The 22,119-nt window shown below is 34.3% G+C and overlaps 1 protein-coding gene across 1 annotated transcript in view; it reads right to left on the reverse strand.

The window, feature by feature from the left end:
- Positions 1-20,283, reverse strand: part of LOC145680803 (retinoid-inducible serine carboxypeptidase-like) — a 97,139-nt gene extending 76,856 nt beyond the window's left edge. The window contains exons 1-3 of the mRNA XM_081751853.1: positions 20,132-20,283; positions 5,726-5,849; positions 48-158 (exon numbers count right to left, since the gene is read on the reverse strand). Coding sequence (XP_081607979.1) covers positions 48-158; positions 5,726-5,840 — 226 coding nt within the window. The 5' untranslated portion in view covers positions 5,841-5,849; positions 20,132-20,283. The remainder of the gene's footprint in view (positions 1-47; positions 159-5,725; positions 5,850-20,131) is intronic.
- Positions 20,284-22,119: the final 1,836 nt, after the last annotated feature.

A 22,119-nucleotide genomic window follows, 5' to 3' on the forward strand; every position in this document is an offset into this window, starting at 1 on the left:
ACTTATAATTTATTTCTTCAGCGTCAGAAGATTTTAGAATTACTTACCACATTTTGCTTTGTTTTGATCACATCTGTCCTTGCAGATATTGCTTTCACACGATTTCGAGTTGCAGGCCGTGTCACTGCCACACTGGTGACTCATATATATGTTCGTTTCTATTTTATCGGTAAAGATAAAATTAAATTATTAGTAAAATTGTAATATTATAAATGTGTAATTTGTGCTTTATATGAATTGAACGTGATATTAATCATTGTCATACCGTAACAGACTGATAAAAAACACACTACCGTACAATTAATTTTACTAATATAAATATTTTATGCATCGAAATTTCATTGGTGAAGACCATACATAATGATGTGGCAAATGGAAAATCCCAATACTATAGTTCAATCTATCATTGATATTCATTTCTACAAGACGTATAATCACTCATAATATGTTTCATAATATATTAGACCTAAATTTATTTTTTGAAGTGGTAAATTGCGATATATATACCCCGTAACTGGGCGCGTGGGGATAAATTTTACTCCCAGGTGTGAACATTTTTTGATATAGACATTTGCTGGTTGGCCACACTGCTGGTCCTCCTAGTACCTTTCTAGAAATGTATAAGCTTGCCTTCAAAATCATTCAACTCAGTAGTTGAAAAAGAATCGTGACGAAAATACGTTCCATATTGACTGGGGGTAAAATATACCCCCACGCGCCTAGTAACGTATGTCATTTTCTTTTTTTTCCTTTTATCTGAATTTTTGCTTTTAGCATTCATTGTTGCAAGTTATTTTTATCCGTGTTGAATGGTGACATCTGTTGTTTAATTCACTGAACTTCTTATCTTATGCTGTATCAGTGATTGTCTGTGTTGAACAGCGGTATGTTGAAGCTGAAATTATTCGTGTAAGATATCGTGGAAATTACCCATGAAAAGAACAGGCGCGAATGCGGCAGCTTTTGGAGGAGACGTGGAATGAGGAAGAGCCAAATTCATCCGTAGTGTTCGAAACTGAAGACTTTGATCAAGAATCTGACCACGACGAAGAAGGTCACGTAAGTGAACCAGAGCACGATACCAACTCTGAGACCAGTGACAATGATGAGAGCGATATCCTCGTAAATAAAGATGGAAACTGTTACGTTTTAGTAAAGACAAGTGTAAGCGATGGAAAAAAGTCCCGTATTCTGGCCCTAATGTTACGAGAAAAAGTGTGAACATTGTTCTACGGTTGCATGGACCATGTGCAGAAGCTAAGAACGCAAAATCTGCTCTTGAGACATTTTCACTTTTTATAGATGATTCTATTTTGAGAATTGTAACAGTAAATACCAACAAATTCATAGAAAAGTTACGGGGAGTATATATGAGAGAAAGAGATGCCATCGTGACAACTTGTGAAGAAATAAGAAGTGTATTTGGTTTGCTACTTCTAGCTGGATCTCACCATGGAGGTCATCAAAATCTCGAAGATCTGTGGGACCAGAACGGCTTTATCATTGAAATCTTTTACACTACTATGTGTCTAAAGCGATTCTTGTTCTTGCTACGGTGTATACGATTTGATGACATTTACGATCTGCAGCTTTCCGAGAAGTGTTAGAGATGTTTGTTGCAAATAGTGAAAGATATTACATTGTTGGAGAGTACACCAAAATAGACGAACAGCTAGTTCCCTTCAGAGGTCGCTGTAGTTTCAGGCAATATATGGCCAACAAGCCAGCTAAGGTTGGTCTGAAACTCTTCACTCTTGCTGATGCCAAAACAGTTTTCACAAAAACAATGGAAGTCTATGTTGGATGTCAACCTGAAGGATCATATGTGCAGTCCAATCGTCCTCAAGAGATAGTTCTGCGCTATGTAAGACTGACAGAGAACACTGGCCGAAATATAACAGCTGACAATTGCTTTTCTAGACTTCTTACAAAGAAAGACAACGTATGCTGTTACGCTGCGCAAAAATAAACCAAAACTTCCTTTAGAATTCACCAATGTGAAAACTCGAGAAGTGAGCAGTAGTCTATTTGGATGTGGGCCTAATATGACCGTAGTTTCTTACAAAGCGACCCAGAAGAAGAGTGTTAAATTGTTGTCCACCATGCACTACGATCGAGCAATCGATCCGAAGACTGAAGACCTGATCATCACCACCTATAATCGCAGGAAAGTGAGAGTCGACACGCTGGACGAGAGGTGCTCAACGTACTCGTTTGCAAGATGATGCAGAAGATGGCCACTTATTCTATTCTATCGTCTGCTTCACATACCTGGAGTAAATGGGCAAGTAATATTCTTATTCAATTACCCAGAAAAGAATGTTGCTAGGCGTCTGTATTTGCGGGAAGTCGGCATGAGCCTGGTAAAATCGCAACTTATGAAAAGAACAGCTACTACAAACATTCCAAGATGTCTGCGTGAAAAAGCAGCAAAAATTGCAAAAATTGAGCTCCCTTACCCTCAGCCTAAAGATTATTGTGAAATGGCACTCCCAGAGCGATCACGCTGTGTACGGTGCCCAAGGAAAAATGTCATAAAAGTGAAAAGTTTCTGTTTCAAGTGTCGAGCCAACATGTGTGCTTCTCACATGAAACCCGTGTGTGATCAGTGCCTTAGTGGTCAATCTCCAGAGTAAAAAGAAACATTTTAGCTGAAGCCAAGTGCCTGACTTCAGAACAGAAAATAATGTCTTGCTGAGTTTGAAAAGGTGAATAGACATACGTAGGCACGCTCTTTTCTGGAAAAATAGTTCTAAATTTTAATTTTGAGTATACTAAGAGAATCCCATACAATATTTTCATATATTTTGGTGTCTGTAATGCTATTATATATATATATATATATATATATATATATATATATATATATATATATATATATATATATATATATATATATATATATATATATATATATATATATATATATATGTATTACAGATCAACAAATATCAATTAATGTTTACGGTGTAGATGATGACAAAGCAACAATTTTTCCTTTACGAATTAGTGATAACAATTCAATTTGTAAACCTATTGATTCATTATATTATAATAGTTGTTACTGTTTAACTACAAACTTAAATGGATTAGTCAATGTTCAGTTAACTACAAGAAGTAAAATACTTATTTGTACAAGATGTTTGCAATATTTTATATACACTTCAATGTATATACACTTCATTTTTATATACACTTCATTTATATACACTTCATTTTTATTTACACTTCACAATATTTTGTTTCCTTCACTGAAATTATTGCTACAAAGGAAAATAAAAAAAGGGGTAAAATCTCAATTGGAATTCCAAAAACCAAGACATTGTAATCAACTGCATATACAGAAACTAGATTTTTTTCAAAGAAAAGAGTGATAAAAAAAAGTATTTTATGGTTTTAAAATCACACTACTCTTAAATAAACAAATATCAGGTTGTATATTCAAGGGAAAAGAGTATTTCGTTATCTTAACATTTGCCTATTTTTATTGTTGTAACTTAAAAATGTATCCAAAAAAAAACCGAAGAAGGAGATAAAATGCCAGCAATTTTATTTTTAATTTTTTATTTCGTTGTCATCTCATATTTTATATCAAAATCTATTTCTGCTGGCTGGTAATAATCTCTGTAATACCATATTTTTTCTGTCAATAAATCTAAATAATAATTTAATGAAAAAAGTAAAATAACTTTGGGGGTAAAATTTACCCCCACGCGCCTACTAACGGTTAAAAGCGCGCCTGGTTAAGGGATATATATATAACTGTTCATCTGATGATGTTCATCAATACACGGGCAGATGTCGTCCCTTCTCTAGTTGCTTCGTGCAAAGTTTCGTTTCTCTGTATCTTTAGTTTCTAAGTTATCGCGATTGGACATTCTAAATTATATTATAGTGTGGAAATGTCATTTCATGACTTTGTGAAGTCGGCATGGGTTAACGTTCTTGTAAGGAACCGTATTTCTTGTGTGCGTGTTTACGGTCACATGGACTATATTTAGCGGATGTGTGTATGGCAACTTGAAACTTCCTAAATAAGATACACTCTAATATACATACATACATATATATATTGTGATTTCTCACATCAAAATAAGAGAAAGAGTTCATATCGATCTGTGGCGAAAAGTGTATAGTTTCAGAACTAGTGCTGTCCAAAATCGGGAAGAAAACTAAATTTCAGAAGGCTCTATTGGTCTATTATATATATATATATATATATATATATATATATATATATATATATATATATATATATATATATATATATATATGTGTGTGTGTTTCTGTGTTAAGATACTAAGCTTTATTAAACTTTAATTGCAATTACCAAGGTTATATTCTACTATATAAAAGTATTTGAGTGCGGATTTGAGCAACTGTAAAATTCAACTGGTAATCCTCCGGAATAGTGTTTCCTTTTTTCTTCTTTCTGTTTTCTTTTTTCTTTCTTTTTTGTTACATGTTTCTTTCTGCAAGAATATATGTATTTTCTTTCTGTATCTGGCAATCGTAATTAGGTACTGACATTTTATATCTTGGCATCATACAACTACGCTATAGTTGAATTCAGCTTAACTTTGTGTGTGGGAAAACAAATTACATAATTCTTCAAAGCCCTACTTGAATTCAGAACATTGCTTTTAAAGTAGGTATCGGTATATATATATATATATATATATATATATATATATATATATATATATATATATAATGAAATTAAAAATTAAAAATTTATAGCAAAACTTTTTATCTTAGGTATCGCTGTGTCTTAGGGTATCGTGTGGTAGTATCAAGGGTGTAGAGAGATTGCTTTTGTTATAAGTTCAAAATATACCTAGGTAAAACGAATGAAGTACTAGTGATAAAATAATTTCCTTCTTTTTATCCAGTGTATTAACTGTGTGATCCAGATGCTGATTTCTAAAATTTGTATGAAGTTCCGTGATGATAGCGTACTAGATATATTTGTTTCTAATGCTATATATTTGCTCTATCTATTTGTTTATATCTTAATTCTTCGTATCTTGACTCCGCAGTGAGATGTGAGATGCAAAATTATAATGCTTGCCAATTCAATGTGAATCAGTGAATTGTCGTATGAAGATACGACTTTTCATTATTATTGTGAATTTGTAAACATAATGTTTAGTATCTGTAAAGAAGGTGTTTACTGTACTATACTTGCGATCTCCTAACAAATTAACATTTTTAGAATAAACGTTTCTGGTACAATGAAACCTATATTTTATAATTAATATCACTGGGCGAGTGTCGTGTTGTATTACGTATACTAATAAATATCACCGTAACGAAAGAGTTTGAAAGTACTCGTTTAGAGAACGGACAATAGTGTATCTAATATTAGAAATATGTCTCTTGCGTGATAGGAAAGTACATGTAATATTGAAAATAATTGCACCCAATTAAATAGCCAGCCGTGATAGTCGTTCTGTGTGATATGCGTACTATTACAGCTTATTTTCTGGGATAACATAATAAAAATAACGCTGACATATCTGGTAAGTTTTAAAATGGTCTTTTAGGCCGAAATATCTACAGCTATCATGTACGGTATATGAGCTTCTATTTGAACATGACCATCATGAAAGAAGTTCGTGTTTCCCACCACTACTGTATTCATTCCACCCATAGTTTTACCCAGGGTCGAAGAATAGTAATTCATTATTATCATTCATGATCATTTCTTACAAATATCCCTTACCTACGTGTAACATCCCATCATAGCGTGAATCCGGAATTCGATTAGAACATTCAGCAAGACATGCAATCACTAAAAGTATGTTGGTGATGCAAAAGGGCGTTTCCGGCAATTTCATTTTTGCACACTGAAATAAAATATAAATCTCATGTTATTCTGAATAGAATTTTTGCAACAACAAGTTGTACAATATTATTAACACTTACTGAAAATGAAAATTTTCCAAAGAACACTTATACCAAGAACACTTGCTCTAATCGAACTGAACAAAATTATACAGTTGAGAGTAAACATACATGCTTTTGGAGAGAAAGGAACTATTTTTTGTGAACATAAAACATGATGATGTACTATAACCATATAGCCCATTAAAACAATAAACGTTGACAAGCCTTTCCTATTAGGACATTAGCAAAATGACAGCAAACAATATGGTTGATAAGACATAACTGAAAACTATGATTAATTATTACATTTCAAATTTTGTTTAAATACCAGATGTCCGAGAAAGGTTGTAGCCTTTTCAAAATAATTTCCTCGGGTCTCTAGTGTGATATTGGAATCTTATATATGTCAAAAGCAAGATAATATATCAATGTTATTTTATCTACCTTACAAAGATTCAATAAGAGTGCCTTTCGTGACATGGTAGATATCCATGCCATAGTCGATAGTCCATTTCCGATAACTTTGTTTCGTAAATACAATTTGGAAAAAGTAAAGTTCTCTTTTGCAATTTCATTATTTCCTCCCCGCTTCATCACCTTACAGAGCGAGGTTGGAGAGATAATTCTCTAGGAATTAGAATTCTTCCTTTGCATTATGGCACTCTCATTTTAATCATCTTTTCCTCTGTTTCAACATTGTTGAGCCGTGGAATGAAAAATACACTCTGTGATTTCCTATTCGAATTGGGGCCGCGGTGGCTCAGTGGTAGAGCGTTAACCTCTGTTGTATGGGGTCCTGGGTTCAAACACTGCTCCCGCCAAGTGAACTTTGTGGTGGACACACACCGTGTGCATGGGTTTTCTCCGGGTTCTCCCGTTTCCTCCCACTTTCTTCATTCCACCATTTCATTCATTTCTCATAATCAACGTCTCCTTTAGCCTAACCGGCATAACCAATTTCATTGCATTTTTTTCCTGTTTGAATTTTTGTTCGGTTAATTTTTTATCCTTAGTTCTCCAGTAGCCAAGTTGGCGGAAATCATAGTGATTGGTACGGCAACTTGGACATTAGTCCCAGGCGTGGTCAGAGCGACTTTAACGGCTGGGATACTGCGGGGTGGAAGGCAACGGGAAACCACCACTCTATTTTCCCTAGTTTGCTGGCAGCAAAAAAGAGAACATATGAATAATGGTCTCTCGCAGGTCAAAATGTAGTTCCGGAAGTAAAATATCGCCCCATTCGGATCTCCGGGAGGGGGATGGCTTGGGAAGGACTATTGGACGAGAAAGTAATAATGGGGGAAGACAAACAGAGAAAGAATGACAAGGAAGAGCAAAAGGTTTAGGATAGGGACATGGAACGTACGTACTATGTTACAGGGAGGAAAATTAGAAAATCTTAAAGAAGAAATGAAACAAAATAATTTAGATTTGGTAGGCGTTTGTGAAGTTAGATGGAAAGGTAATGGGGTATTGAACAGCGAAGGATATAGAATGTTTTACTCAGGTAATGAAAAGGGCGGTCATAATGGCGTAGGAATAATTCTTGGAAAGCGCTTAAAGGAGAAGGTAGTGAAAGTAGAATTTATTGATGATAGAGTTATGATGTTAAGACTTAAAGGGAAAACGAAGGATCTAGTGGTGATACAGACATATGCACCGACGACTTCACATGCAAATGAAGAAGTAGAGGAAAATTATGAGAAAATAGAAGAAATTATAGATAGGGAGAAGAAGGGTGCATGTATAATTCTAATGGGAGATTTCAATGCAGTTGTGGGAGAAAAACTGGAAGGTAGTATCGTAGGCAAATATGGTTTAGGCGAAAGAAAAGAAAGGGGAGAGGGACTGGTGAATTTCTGTAGACAGAATTCACGAGTAATTGGGAACACTTGGTTCAATCAGCACAAGAGAAGAAGATATACATGGAAATGACCAATAGACGGCGGAAGATATCAGATAGACTATGTTATGATTCAGGACAGGTATCGGAATAGCTTAAAGAATGCGAAGACCCTTCCCGGGGCTGATATTTTCTTTGATCATAATCTTGTGCTGGCCGAACTAGATATTCAACTGAAAAATGTAGGCAGAAGAAAAGTGGGTAACAAAGTGTTGAATACTGAAAAGTTGAAAAACGAGGAAATAAGAAATCTTTTCGCTGAAAAATTCGAAGAAAAATGTTCAAACGAGGAAAGGATAGGCGCAGGTAGTAACGCACGGTGGGAACATATTAAACGTTGCTTACAGCAGGCTGCAGAAGAAACAGTAGGTTACCGCGAACACAAAACTGCTAAGAAACCATGGGTTACAGAGCAGATGTTGCAGAAAATGAGGGAGAGGAAGATGTGAAAACAGGTTGATACAGAAGAGGGCAGAAAGATGTACAGAAAGTTAAATAATGAATTACGAAGAGAAACAGACAGAGCGAGGGAAGAGTTTTACAAAAGAAAATGCGAGGACATAGAAGAATTAAAAAGAGTTGGGAAATATGAGGAAATGTACAAGGAGGTGAAATCTATAGAATTTCGGAGGAAACAAGGGAGTATTATGATGGCAGTAGAAAATAAGAATGGGAAGGTAGTCAGCGAGAGAAATGAGGTCATAGGAAGGTGGAAAGAATACGTTGAAGACTTATATGAGAGTAGGGATAGACCGTGTAGCCTAAATGTTGAAGTGGAAAATGAAGCAGGCGAGGATGTTAAAGGATTTAGTATTCTTCGAGATGAGTTTGAAAAGGCTATACCCGAGATTAGGAATGGAAAGGCAACAGGAATAGATAACATATCAATCGAATTCATCAAAAATATAGGAGACAAGGGAAAGAAAGAATTGTGGCGACTATGCAATGAAATATATGAAACAGAAGAATGGCCAAGAGACTTTCTGGAAACGATCATGGTACCGATGGCTAAGAAATCGAACCCAAAGAGATTTGAGGATTATAGAACTATTAGTCTCATATCTCATGCAGCTAAAATTCTGCTCCGAATACTGAACAGAAGGTTATATGGAAGAACAAATAAAGACGTTGAGGAAGAGCAGTTCGGGTTCAGAAGAGGTAAGGGCACAAGAGATGCTATTGGATTATTAACGGTGATCGGTGAAAGATTTATAGAAAAAGGGAAAGAGATGTATGTTGTATTTATTGATCTAGAAAAGGATTTTGACCGCGTGAATTGGGAATTGTTGTTGGGAGTTCTAACAAAGATAGGGTTGGAATGGAAAGATAGAAGACTCATAAGAAATTTATACATGAACCAACAAGTAAGTGTTAGGATAGGGGAAGAACTGGCGGAAGAGAGTGCAATTGGAAGGGAAGTTCGACAAGGATGCTGCCTCTCGCCAACATTATTTAATGTCTATCTAGAAGAGATAGTGAAAAAGAGCCTACATGATGATGATGACATTTCGGTAGGAGATAGAATGATTAGATGCATAAGATTTGCAGACGATATGGCGCTTGTTGCAGAATCTGAAAAGAAAATCAATAAAATGTTAGAAAAAATGAGAAAGGGCTTTGAAGAATATGGGATGAAAATAAATGTTAGAAAGACAAAAGCCATGGTGATTGGAAGGAGGGGTTTGTGTCAAATATAAAAGTAGGAGGGGAGAAAATAGAACAAGTGAATAGTTTTCGATACCTGGGTAGTATTCTTAGTAATGACATGAAATGCGAAAATGAAATAAAAGCAAGGATAGGAATGGCGAAAGAAGCCTTTAAAAGAAAGAAAAGTCTGTTTTGTGGGATCTTGAACAAAGAGTTGAGAAAAAGACTCATAAAATGCTTCGTGTGGAGTGTTGTACTGTATGGGGCGGAAACGTGGACAATACGTAAAGGTGATGAAAATCGACTTGAAGCCTTCGAAATGTGGGTGTGGAGAAGAATGGAAAGAATTAGTTGGGTCGAGCGGAAAACGAATGAGAGAGTGTTAGAAATGGTGGGTGAGAAAAGAACACTTTTAGATATAATTAGGAAGAGGAAGAGAAACTGGTTGGGACATTGCCTAAGAAGAGATTGTATCATGAGGGACGTCCTAGAGGGTATGGTGGCGGGAAAGAGAGAGAGGGGGCGAAGGAGACTACAATTAATGGATGATATTAAAACAGAAAGATCATACGCGAAGACGAAAAGGTTAGCGGAGGACCGTGGAGCATGGAAGCTTCTCTGCTGCGCCAAGTGACCTGCCAATAAAGGCAGAATACCTATGATGATAATGATCTTTAACCGTTTTCATATTAGTGGTACTGGACGCTTTATCTGATACACGTACCATTTCATTTTGAAACTGTGACCCATATGAACAATCTTTAGCAACAGTACTCTATAGTTTTTAAAGATAGGTTGAAAGAGGTATCATATACTTCATGTTTCCATTTACAATTTTGAAGTTGGGAACTGGGCCCCCATGAAGCGTGGTCTGGGCTTTACCATGATAATACCAATCAATGTGTCCCATGACATTTTCTATTTAAGTTTTTGTTCGGTTCATTTATGTTCATCCGTTTCCATATTAGTGGTACTGAACGTTTAATCTGATACAGGCAACATATCTTGGTGGCCATTTTGAATACAGTTACCAACATAAATTTTTTTGCCTCAACGCTTTTTAGTTTTTAAAGATCTATCAAACGAGGTATCACTCGCCCCATGTTTCCATTTAAATTTTTAAATTTATGCCCTGGGCCCATGCACGGTGACCTAGGTGGCACCGCGACAACAACATTCGATTTGCCCCATGACATTTTCTATTTAAGTTTTTGTTTGGTTCATTTATGTTCAACAGTTTTCTTATAAGTTGTACTGAGCGATACGTTTTAGTGAAATAGCAGCTTCCTACGAGAACATTAACCAGTGCGACCTTCACGAAATGACGTTTCCACATTATAATTTAGAATGTCCAACCGTGATAACGGAGAAATTAAAACAGACAGAGTAACGAAACTTTGCACGAAGCAACTAGAGAAAGAACGACACATGCTTGTGTATTGACAAACCACAAACCACGTTAAAGGTTATTGGGCCACCAAAGTTAAAGGTCTACCATTTTCCTCAAATTGTTTTCGATCCTGTAAAGGGAGGCATTTTATCATTGAATAACGTGAACCCTCAAACATGCTTCCTTCCAGAAAATTTTGTTCAAATGAGTAGAACTAAATCAAGTTTTGGTGGACTGCATTGAACATAATTTTAATATTGACTGGAATATTTGGATACAGCAGATTCGAACGAAATGGATTTTACTCCATCACCTTTTATATTATTACGTGTATTTACAATTGGGGAAATAGTCTTGCCAACTCAACTTTCTTATATAACCAAATTTTCGAGCTTGCTTATTATTATTATTATTATTATTATTATTATTATTATTATTATTATTATTATTATTATTATTATTATTATTATTATTATTATTATTGTAATGATCAAACTCCACTTCAACCCATCATAAATAGATCTCCAATAACGTGATTTTGCATAACACGAAACCAATTTCCTGCATTATGCAAAGTGTCCCTGTATATTCATTTTGCCCACTAAAATCTTAGGATTTGGTATACACGGGCTACTTTTCTGTCAGACATTTTTTTTTTACTATACAGTGCATACAGTTATGACTTGAGCTGTAAATAATCTAAATTTATGTAGAAATTCTGTAAAGGACGCCTCTTATTTACAGACAAATAATTATATCTCACCGTTTTCCGTTATTCTAATGTTTAACTATAATTACGTTGGAATTAGGTGGAAGATAAATTCCTATTTACGCTTAAAAATAATAATTGTTATAAATAAAGAACAACATACAGTACATAATAAGAGATATTACGTATTTTAAAAAGAAGAAGAACAAAGATAGCTTAGCAGTTACTTCTCTGCATAAAGTAATACATATATGACATTACATTCGAAAAAAAAAATCTTCACAGTTGGGGCTGAACAAACAATTTAACTGAAATATAATCAACTGATATACGATTTCATAAAATTTGGGATTGTTTTCTAGTCGTATACTCATTAACTTCGAACCCGCAGGCTTTCTTTTATTTTTCTGATAACTAAACTAAGCACATCTGATCTCATGCTACTTAAATCTACTTCTCATTATTATTATTATTATTATTATTATTAATATTATTATTATTATTATTATTATTATTTAATAATAGTAATAATAATATATTCAAGATGGCACCAACTGACGACACGTTTGGTATGTACCGTAAGCCATTTTTTGGAAAACAGACTAATTTTAGCACGTTGTCTATACAACAATAGATATCGTGTAAAGAAGTGTCTGAAGTTTGGACGTGTTGAATACGAAATGTATTCGGAAAAAGGCATTTCAACATATAAATGTCAAAACTGCATAAGGCAACGAGACGACAATACGGCAGTTACTCCTACATTGAAGAAGCACGTAAGTTCCATAGACACTGATCAAATAGGCAATATTATGGTGGTGATTCTAGTGATGATGAAGTTTAAGAACACGAGGAAAACAAATCCGCAACTACTAATTGTTCAAATAGCAAACTGAAAAGGTGTTTCATGCTGTAGTGTAGTGAATGAAAAGTTAGACCATGTAATATCTATATTACAGGAAATATGTGACAAGTATGAGGTATTGAAAGCAGAATTATAATCTGTAAAGGAAAAAAGAAACATCAAATAAAACGAATTAGTGAAAGCAAGTAGTCAGAAAGAGTTAAGAAATTTGTAGAAGTTGTAAATAGACCACCCACACCTGACCATGTTATAGTGCAAGGGTGCATGAATGAAAGCAATGTCAAGATCAATGAGGCGAACTACTTGCCATTGGAGCGAGTTACAAAAAATACAAACGATAGTGAATGGAAGATTGTAAGCCAACGCTCCAGACGTATTAATCCAGCAAAACAGCTAGAAATTTTAACAAACCATGACTCACGCGAACCTATAAGATGCTCAAATCTAATGCAGGAAAGAGATCCTAGTGCTAAACTGAAGGTAAAAAAAAGAAAAGAAAAAAAGAAAAAAACTTCGTGCATCCGCAGGGTTTGTGACTCGACTTGATCCTAGTGTTTCGTGTGATGAGCTTAGTGCATTTATTAAAGATGGTGCAAACATTGAGGATGTAAAGTGTGCCAAATTAAAAACAAAACACAACAGTTATTCATCCTTTTACGTTAGTGTACATGAAAAACATTTTGATACTGTGTGTACTCAGACATGTGGCCCGAAGGAGTTTTGTTTACAAGGTTCATGGGACGTTTAAAGGATGAAATAGTGGTACACACGTCGGCAAGCGATTGGAATGGAAGAGAGCAACAACAGGTAACTAATGCATAATCAATAAATACGAGATTTTTACAACTATACTTTTAAAATTCTAATGGCTTGGACACAAAAGAAAAAGAATTTTCAGACGAAATAAACTGTGAGAACTATGATTTCTATTGTATAACAGAAACGCGGTTTACAAAGGAAAACTTTTTTCTTTCTCAAATCTCCAGAAAGTACAGTGTGATACGAAAAGATAGAAATCTAACCCCCACAAACAAGTCTAAAGGTGGGGTGTTTACCCTTAATAAAAAATGAATATTCTTACGAAACCTTTAATCCCCCTCACGAATCCTTAGACATTATTATAGCAAAAATTTTAATTCCTGACAGTACCCCATTGATTTTATGTTTAGTATATTCCCCTCCTGACATGGTACTCCAGATTTTAGTAACTACTGTGATTGGCTAATTTTCTTTTATATTGACGAAAGACTTTAATGTAATTATATTAGGAGATTTTAATGCAGGAAGTATAGATTGGGTTTTAGGTAACATAACAACTGGTAATTATTATTCGAAGAAAATAGCAGAAAAATATTTGAATTAAGCAATATTTTAAATTTAAACCAGAAGAACAAGTCATATGATCATAGTAATCCGGGAAGAGTATTAGATTTGTTGCTGACAAATATAGATAACAGTTTTATGCATTTTCACATCCCACCACTGACTAAAGTCGATCGCATCCATCCCCCATTCATGTTTGAGTGGAGAACTATAGATAGTGGCAAATATGGTCCAGTTCCTCAGTACAACACATATAATTTCAAACAAGCAAATTCTAGGTATTTACAAGGGCATTAGAGAAATTAACGTAATACATAATTGCAGTAACAGTGTCAATGAAGGTACTGACCATTTATATAATTTAATTTACTCTTTATTTAACGAGCATGTATCTAGGAAGTCAATTGATTGTAAACAAAAATATAAGGATCCGTGGATGACGCGAGAATTGAAAACAGTAGTAAACAAAAAAATACTAAATATTTTGTTAAAGCCAAAAGAACAAATGATGACGTATGGTATCAGAGACATTCAGACCTAAGAAAACTTGCAAAAAAGAAATACATTGAGGCAAAAAATCTTATTATTCAGCTTTAGAAAATAGTATTTATAAGAAGAGCTCATATTTTTGGAACGTTTTTAAAATGTCTGACTGTAAACAAGTACCAAAGCAAGATACACCCTCCATTCTAAAAGAAACCGAACGTTTAAAAAAAAACAAAAAAAGCAATGTACATTTTGGAACAAATCATTTTTATTAATCAATGTATTCCCCTTCTGCATCGATACACATATTTGCACGCTCCAACAACTTGTCAAACGACTTCTCCATGTCCTTTATTGGAATGGTCTTTAGCAGTGGCGGCGGTTGGACTTCAAAAGTGGGGGGGCAAGACATGATCTCAATATTTGTATATCAATGTTAGTTTTTTGGTTGTTTCTAACATTTTGTTTGACGAAAAGTTGTATAACTATTAGGATACTGTATTTTCCAGTTAAAATACCGTATATCGCGTTTCATATTTTACTAAGTAAATTGACAAGAGCAACACAAGTAGATACTAGCCCTTTGTACTCTTAAACAACGAAGGTGTAAGAAAAGATTTGATTCCTTGCTCATGAACATCTTAAAATTCTGTCTGGAAAATTGTGTGGTCAGATTAGGGGCTTATTTGATAAATTCGCAAAACAAACAGAAAGGATAATATTAATCGAACAGTAATGAAAAATGAGGCTTGTTTCGCAAAAGTTATATTGAAACTGGGAATTAATGAACAACTTATATTTTTAATTCCATGCATGTTATTACATGTTATTACTCTTAGAAAAACAATAATTACAACAAGCATATGCTGCGACATTTAAAGAAATACTTATGCAACTTCCCGAAAAATGTTCGTTGCCATTAGGTACAGTTTTCACTTTCTTGGAATACATCAAAACTCAACAATACTTAGAATCACCCCACACTCCAGTTATGGAAAATAATCCTAAAACTAGGGATGTCCACGATTTGAGGCTGTTTCGTCTCGAAAATGTGCTGTAAAAGTGATGTGTCGACTCGAAAAATGTATTCTTCTCTACTGGAAGAGCTGTGTCTCGACTCGAATTTTGTCAGGAAAATTCTGTCTCGACTCGTCTCGTGTGCATCCCTACCTAAAACCTAGAATTATGTTGAATTCACTAAATTGTATACTGTATATATATCAGTAAATTCATATATTACACTGCAAAACAATGTCGCGCCTTTGACGTGGGGGACCCGGGTTCGATTCCTGGCGGGAGTTCATGTGGTTTGTATTCCACATTAATCACTAGGTCCACGTCTCATATAGCCTCACTGCTGAACGGGATGTTAAACTCAAAAAAATCAAATCAAAATATTCCTTACCATTAGAAAGAAGAAAAGACATTTTAGAAACTGTCGATTTTTGTGCAATTAAAGAATAATTTGTTAACAGTGTTTCTTTCAGACATGCTTTTGGGAGGCACCCCGAAGCTCTGAGAGTATGCCACCCCCCGAACGAGACCAAAATAATACGTCTATAATATAATAATAAATAGAATAGTACCAGTAGTGCTCCCCCGGAATACTAAGTGTGCGCCCCGGTACATTGTTTCTGAAAGAAACACTGCTTGTGAAGAACTTCCTTTTTTGCGAAATGTTATCTCATTTAGTTCTAAAGCAACTGACTAACATATCGAGCCCTTGTAAGAAGAAATGAAAGTACACTCGAATTGTGGCACTCCAATAGGTTAATTTTTGAGCCATTTTCCGTGGCAATTAAAACGCAATTCATGTAGCTTTCTTCCCTGTACGGGAAGACAACCAATACGTACTCACGGAACGGCAAATATTTTATGGCACCATTTTTATTTTATGAACCATTAATACATACAAATACTTTATATTTCCAAATGAAATTATATACATTGATAGGTCATTTCAAAAAAGTGGGGGGGCAACTGCCCCCCTTTGCCCTCCCTAATCGCCGCCCATGGTCTTTAGGACGGCGGTCGTCGCCTTCTCAATGGCATCAATCGATGCGTGCCACTTTCCTTTCATCGCCAAATGCAGTTTTGGGAACAGATAGAAATCGCACGGAGCGAGATCTGGTGAATAGGGCGGATGATGCAACCGAATAATGTGATTTTTGACCAAAAATTCAGTTACAAGTCGCGAACGATGTGATGGTGCATTATCGTCCAAAAGAGTCCAACTGCCGATTTCGCGATATTCGGGCCGAATACGACGAATTCTTGCCAGCAAACGCTTCATGACGCCCAAGTAAAACTCTCCAGTGACTGTCTGGCCGGGCTGAACAACTTCTTTGTGGATAATTCCTTTTGAATCGTAAAAACAAATCAGCATCACCTTAACTTTTGACTTCACCAAGCGACTTTTTTTGGGCGTTCCTTCATCCGGCGCTCTCCATTCAGCACTTTGCCGCTTTGTTTCGGGCTCATATTAAAAACACCACGTCTCGTCACCAGTTACAATCGATTTCAAGAAGTTTCGATCCTGCCGAGCACTTTTAACGATGTCTTTGCAATGAGCAATTCGATCAACTTTTTGGTCTTCGGTGAGTTTGTGTGGTACAAACCGCGAATTAACCTTCTTAAGGCCCAAAACTTCGGTCAAAATGCGGTTGTTTGAGGAATGCCTAATTCCATTTCAATAACTTTCACCGACGATTTTTTGTTATGTTTGATGAATTCACGCACTTTTTCGATGTTTTCTTCCGATAATCCGGTGCTGGGACGGCCTGATCTTTCGTCATCATCCAGCGTCTCTCTACCCGATTTGAATCGCCTGAACCACTCGTAAACTTGGGTACGGGATAGACACTCATCACCATATGCATTTTGTAGCATTTGGTGCGTTTCACTAAAAGTTTTACCCAGTTTAACACAAAACTCAATTGCAGCTCGTTGTTTGAAACTCATTTTCCGACCGATGTACACAACATACTGACAGTTGAAACGCAATAACTTTGTTGCCGTGCATCCAAATGTCATGACATTTATACCAGTTGTCAATGAGGGACTACGCCATCTACCGGTAAAATATTACAACAGATGGCACTAGTGGTACTATTTGTTTTCAAAAGTTCGGTTTCTTTTGGAATGGAGGGTGTATGCTAATTCAAGACACTGTCGAAATTGCTGAAGCGTTTAAGAGTGTATTTTATGAAACTTTTAAGTTAGAAGTAAGTTAAGAGGTGTTGCCTGAGAATATCGTTAGTAATAATGCTCTAATCGGAATTCCTACCGTTACTGATTTAGATGTAATGGAAGCAAACTAATTAAACCGAACACTACTCCAGGTCCAGATAATATTCCTTATTATGTAATAAAATCTTGTGCAACTGAACTTTCAACTAATTTAGCAAATACATTTAACGTTTCATTACGTACAGGTGTATATCCTTCAATGTGGAAGCAAGTATATGTTGTTCCGGTATATAAATCAGGCGATAGACAGATTACTAGCAACTACAGGCTAATAACTCTTATCAATACATTCTCGAAATATTTGAACTGATTATCCATAAACACATATATTTTAATGTAAGAAATATTTTCTTTATTTTTAAATGATCTTAGAGAAAAAAATCAAATACCCTAAAATTCTCCTATATGCTGACAATATGAAGTTGTTCAGATTAGTCAACAATGAGTTCGATAATTATTTACTGCAACAAGACTTACATGCCGTAAACACGTGGTGTATAAACAATTTTCTAAAAATTAATGATAAGAAAACAAAATTTCTTACATACACCAATAAAACTCAATATTATGTCAGTAAATATGAGATCAACGGTGTACAAATAGAGAACTTAAGCATTATTGAAGACCAAGGTATTACATTTGACAGTCAGTTAAAGATTTCATATCATGTAAATTGTATTATACAAGGCGCCAGAAGGATAATAGGTTTTATTTTTAAACAGTGGCCTATATTTCAAAGAGATAAAACGTATGTATTTCTATATAAATTACTTGTAAGACCAAAATTAGAATTTAGTTCGGTAGCTTGGAACAGCATTTCAAAAAACTTTGACAAACAAGATTGAATCTGTGCCAAAATGTTTTATTCGACTGCTATGTTTTAAAATGAAAATGAGCTACTACTCACATAGTTATGAATATTGGATTGATTATTTTGGTTTGGAAAGTCGTATGAATAGACGAAAAAATTTTGACAGAGTATAGATACAAAAATACTAGATAACGTTTATATCAGTGCATATTGTTTACAAAATATAGATTTTAAAGTACAAAATCATAGCATAAGAAATACTATGATTTTAGTCCCTCTGGATTGGAAATGTGAAATTTTAAAATGATTGACATATTCTTTAAGCTCATTTTAAACTTTCTGTATTAAACAATGTGATCTGACTGATATATTTTAATCAATGACGTTTAGAAACATTAAGCCAAATGTAATTTTATGATTACTGTTCTTAGCTTCTTGTTGTTTTAGATGGATGGAGAACTTGATAAGCTTTACTGCATTGACAAGGATTATTTCTACCTAACTGACTTTTATCTACATTGTGTTTTATATTAGTACCCTTCTTTTTATTGTTTTCTAACATTATTATTTTTGGTAGTATTATTATTCCATCGCAATGTAATTCTCTGCTATCATACTACTGTATTTTTGCAAAAGCTGTTCGCGGCACTAAAATAAAGATTCTTATTCTTATTCTTATTTTTCTTCTTCTTCTTCTTCTTCTTCTTCTTCTTCTTCTTATTATTATTATTATTATTATTATTATTATTATTATTATTATTATTATTATTATTATTATTATTATTATTATTGATTCTCGAGGTTTAGGGTGATTTGGTTCTGACTACCCCAAGGTTTCAGGCGGCGATCAAATTTTAGCCATCTAAGATTTGGGTGGCAATGTTTCTGCTACGAGATTTTTCCGTATACCGGGTAACGTGTATAACTATTTTCTTCAGCCAGTATAGTTAACCGTTAATTAAACGGACATCGAATCAGCAGTCTTCCGATTTAACGGACAGAATCTGATTACTACAGTAAATGTAAATGGAAGGATGAAATTGTAAGTTAAAAGGTTTGGCGAGATTTGTAAAAGGTGCGGCGACGAATGCGATTAGAACATGGTAGTAGACTAGTAGTTTGAACATAGAATAGCAATGTCAGCACCACTGGTTTTTGGAGTCAGATATTCGCTTGCTATATTGATAATCCGTATCCAGGTTTTTTCAAAGTCCCCGATCTCCCTGAAACTGTATAGAAGGCTGAAGGAAACGTCAATGAATAGTGGGAGTAGGTGATCTAGGCTGCCACGAGACCATATGGTCAACTCTATCGTGTATAGACTTCTTTAATTCCGGAAGTGTTGTCTTATTTCCAACAATCCATACAATTCAGAGTGTTGATTATTAAAAAGAAGCCCTCAGCACAAAAGAAATTAAAATCGAGGTTTCTTTTCTGTTTTCTAATATGTAATTATAAATTGTTTATTATTTTAAACCGTATATACAGGCTTCTTGGAAAATCTTGGTCAGGTTCCATAGGCCATAGTCTGGCCACAGCAAGTAAGGAATTAAAAAACTTTTTCTCTAAATAAAGATCTCAGTTTCACTAACAAAATTCACATTTATTTGATTTAATTTGAACCGTAGTTAGAAAGTTAAAGCTTCTTAATTAATGCTGGGTGGCCAGTTTCTTTAAATAAGAAAATATATTATATATTTTACAATTGCATTATCTGGGATAATTTGAAGTGTATGCCTAATATCCTTATTTTCAATATTTTTAATAACAAAATCTGCGACTTAACATACCACATATTTTACAGAGTCTATTTCGATCCAAATAGTTCATTAAACGAAGGGTTTACTGTTGTTACTTACCTGAGAAGTTCACACAACGTAAACACCTCTAGTATCAGCTAAAAAGTCTGCTTTCCGCCTTGATGATTTCTTCACAATGGAAACTAAAATCCCTTTGGTTGTATTTCTTGCTCATTTATTTATCAAAAAGTTTCCATTCAGGTTAATATTCTGTGCTTAAGGGAAAATGATAAAATGGGAAAAAATATCTAAAAGTATCTAGTTCCACTTGTTTACTTCTTGTCTGTAGTAAGAACTTATCTTCACTTAATGATAGAATTTAAAACTTAATTTGTATAGCAATTTTAGCGAAGAAAAGTTAAGAAAATTTGTTTGTAATTATTATTAAACAAGATGGAGATTAAATATAGTACTGTTATTTTGAATTTGATTCAACAAAATTGAAAAGCACTCTCCTGACAAATATGTTTCAGCTCTCTGTATAATTACAAAATAGATCATCTGTGTATACATTTTTATAACATTTTGCAAAACAGAAACAGAGTTTTAGTAAGAACTTTACATACAAACATAAGACCTTCCCATTACACACAAACTTGTTACTCATTTTCACGGATGAATATGCGTGAATATGACATGGATTTTGTAATCAGCATATCCCAATATGATTTAAATTAAAGCCAAAAGTGAGTATATTACTGTTTGATATTACAGTGCCTGAAGGACATTATGATCAAAAGGATGCAGAACAATTTATTTTGTTGTATTGGATAATTTTGTAATTTAGAAATCATTGATGCGCCTTTACGGATTTAACAAAGTATTTTATACTATATATTTTTGTGTCTCCATTATTGATTTGTGCAACTAAAACTAGCTTACTTGTTCCATATATAAAATACTAATATGTGTAACTACCATGTGGAAAGTAGCTGATGAAGAAAAAACGTATTTAGAAGTCACCTGAATATCTTTGACCTGCATTGCTCATTTATTTATTTATTTATTTTATATTGAAAACAAGAGGTATAAACCCATTGACAGTATTCAGTAGTATACATAAATGATTACATTACATAATATCTGTTCTACATGCTAAAATATGTAGCCTAAGTATGTTTATATGTATATCAAGTATATATATATATATATATATATATATATATATATATATATATATATATATATATATATATATATATATATATATATATATATATATATATATATATATATATATTGATGGCACTATATTTGGGCACTATTATATATTGTGCGCATTCTCGTAATATTCGATATATTTAATGCACTGGTATGCTGGGGTGGTTCATGAAATGTTTGCATCCGCGAGCGTATTTTTCTGTTCGGAACATAGAGGGTCATTTGGAACAATAATATTGGCGAAACTATCATTATGTATAAGTTTATGCAGAACACGCAGAAAGAAATCAGCTTTTCTTGCGTCAAGAGAATACATCGAGTAGCTTGGTAAGAGTTTAAGATATGTTACGTATCGAAGATATATCCCCGTGTCTTTATATATTAAATGACGAGTGTGAAGTAGCTGTGTATTAGACGTGAAGTCACCACGTGATAATTGTATAAAATCTTAAGTTAATTCGCCAAATTTAATTATTTTATTAAATTACGTTTATCCACAACAGTATCATGAACTTTAAAATCCAAGGGAACAAAACTTTTATTAATGTGTACATTTCCAGAGAGCTTGTATAAACATGCATTTGTTAATTTTTACTTTTGAAATTGCCAATAAACGCGAATAATTTCCTTCTTGCTTTTCCGCATTACTTTCCGCCTAGCTTTACATATACTAGTTCATTGAATGTTAGACTCATCGTTTTTCGATTAAAAAAAAACATGGAGGACATATGGACAAGGGGTATTCGTCATACGATTCGGACAGGTGCAGGATAGACTAGAGAAGCACACCGCACCATTGGAGGACAACCAACTCCATGTCTCGAGAATACCATTCTGTTGTTCATCACCATAGTCACATTTGAGTTTGGCATCTGAGTAGTGGAATA

The sequence above is a fragment of the Thermobia domestica genome, chromosome 3, assembly GCF_964235325.1.
Source record: "Thermobia domestica chromosome 3, izTheDome1.hap1.1, whole genome shotgun sequence".
Classification (NCBI taxonomy): domain Eukaryota; kingdom Metazoa; phylum Arthropoda; class Insecta; order Zygentoma; family Lepismatidae; genus Thermobia; species Thermobia domestica.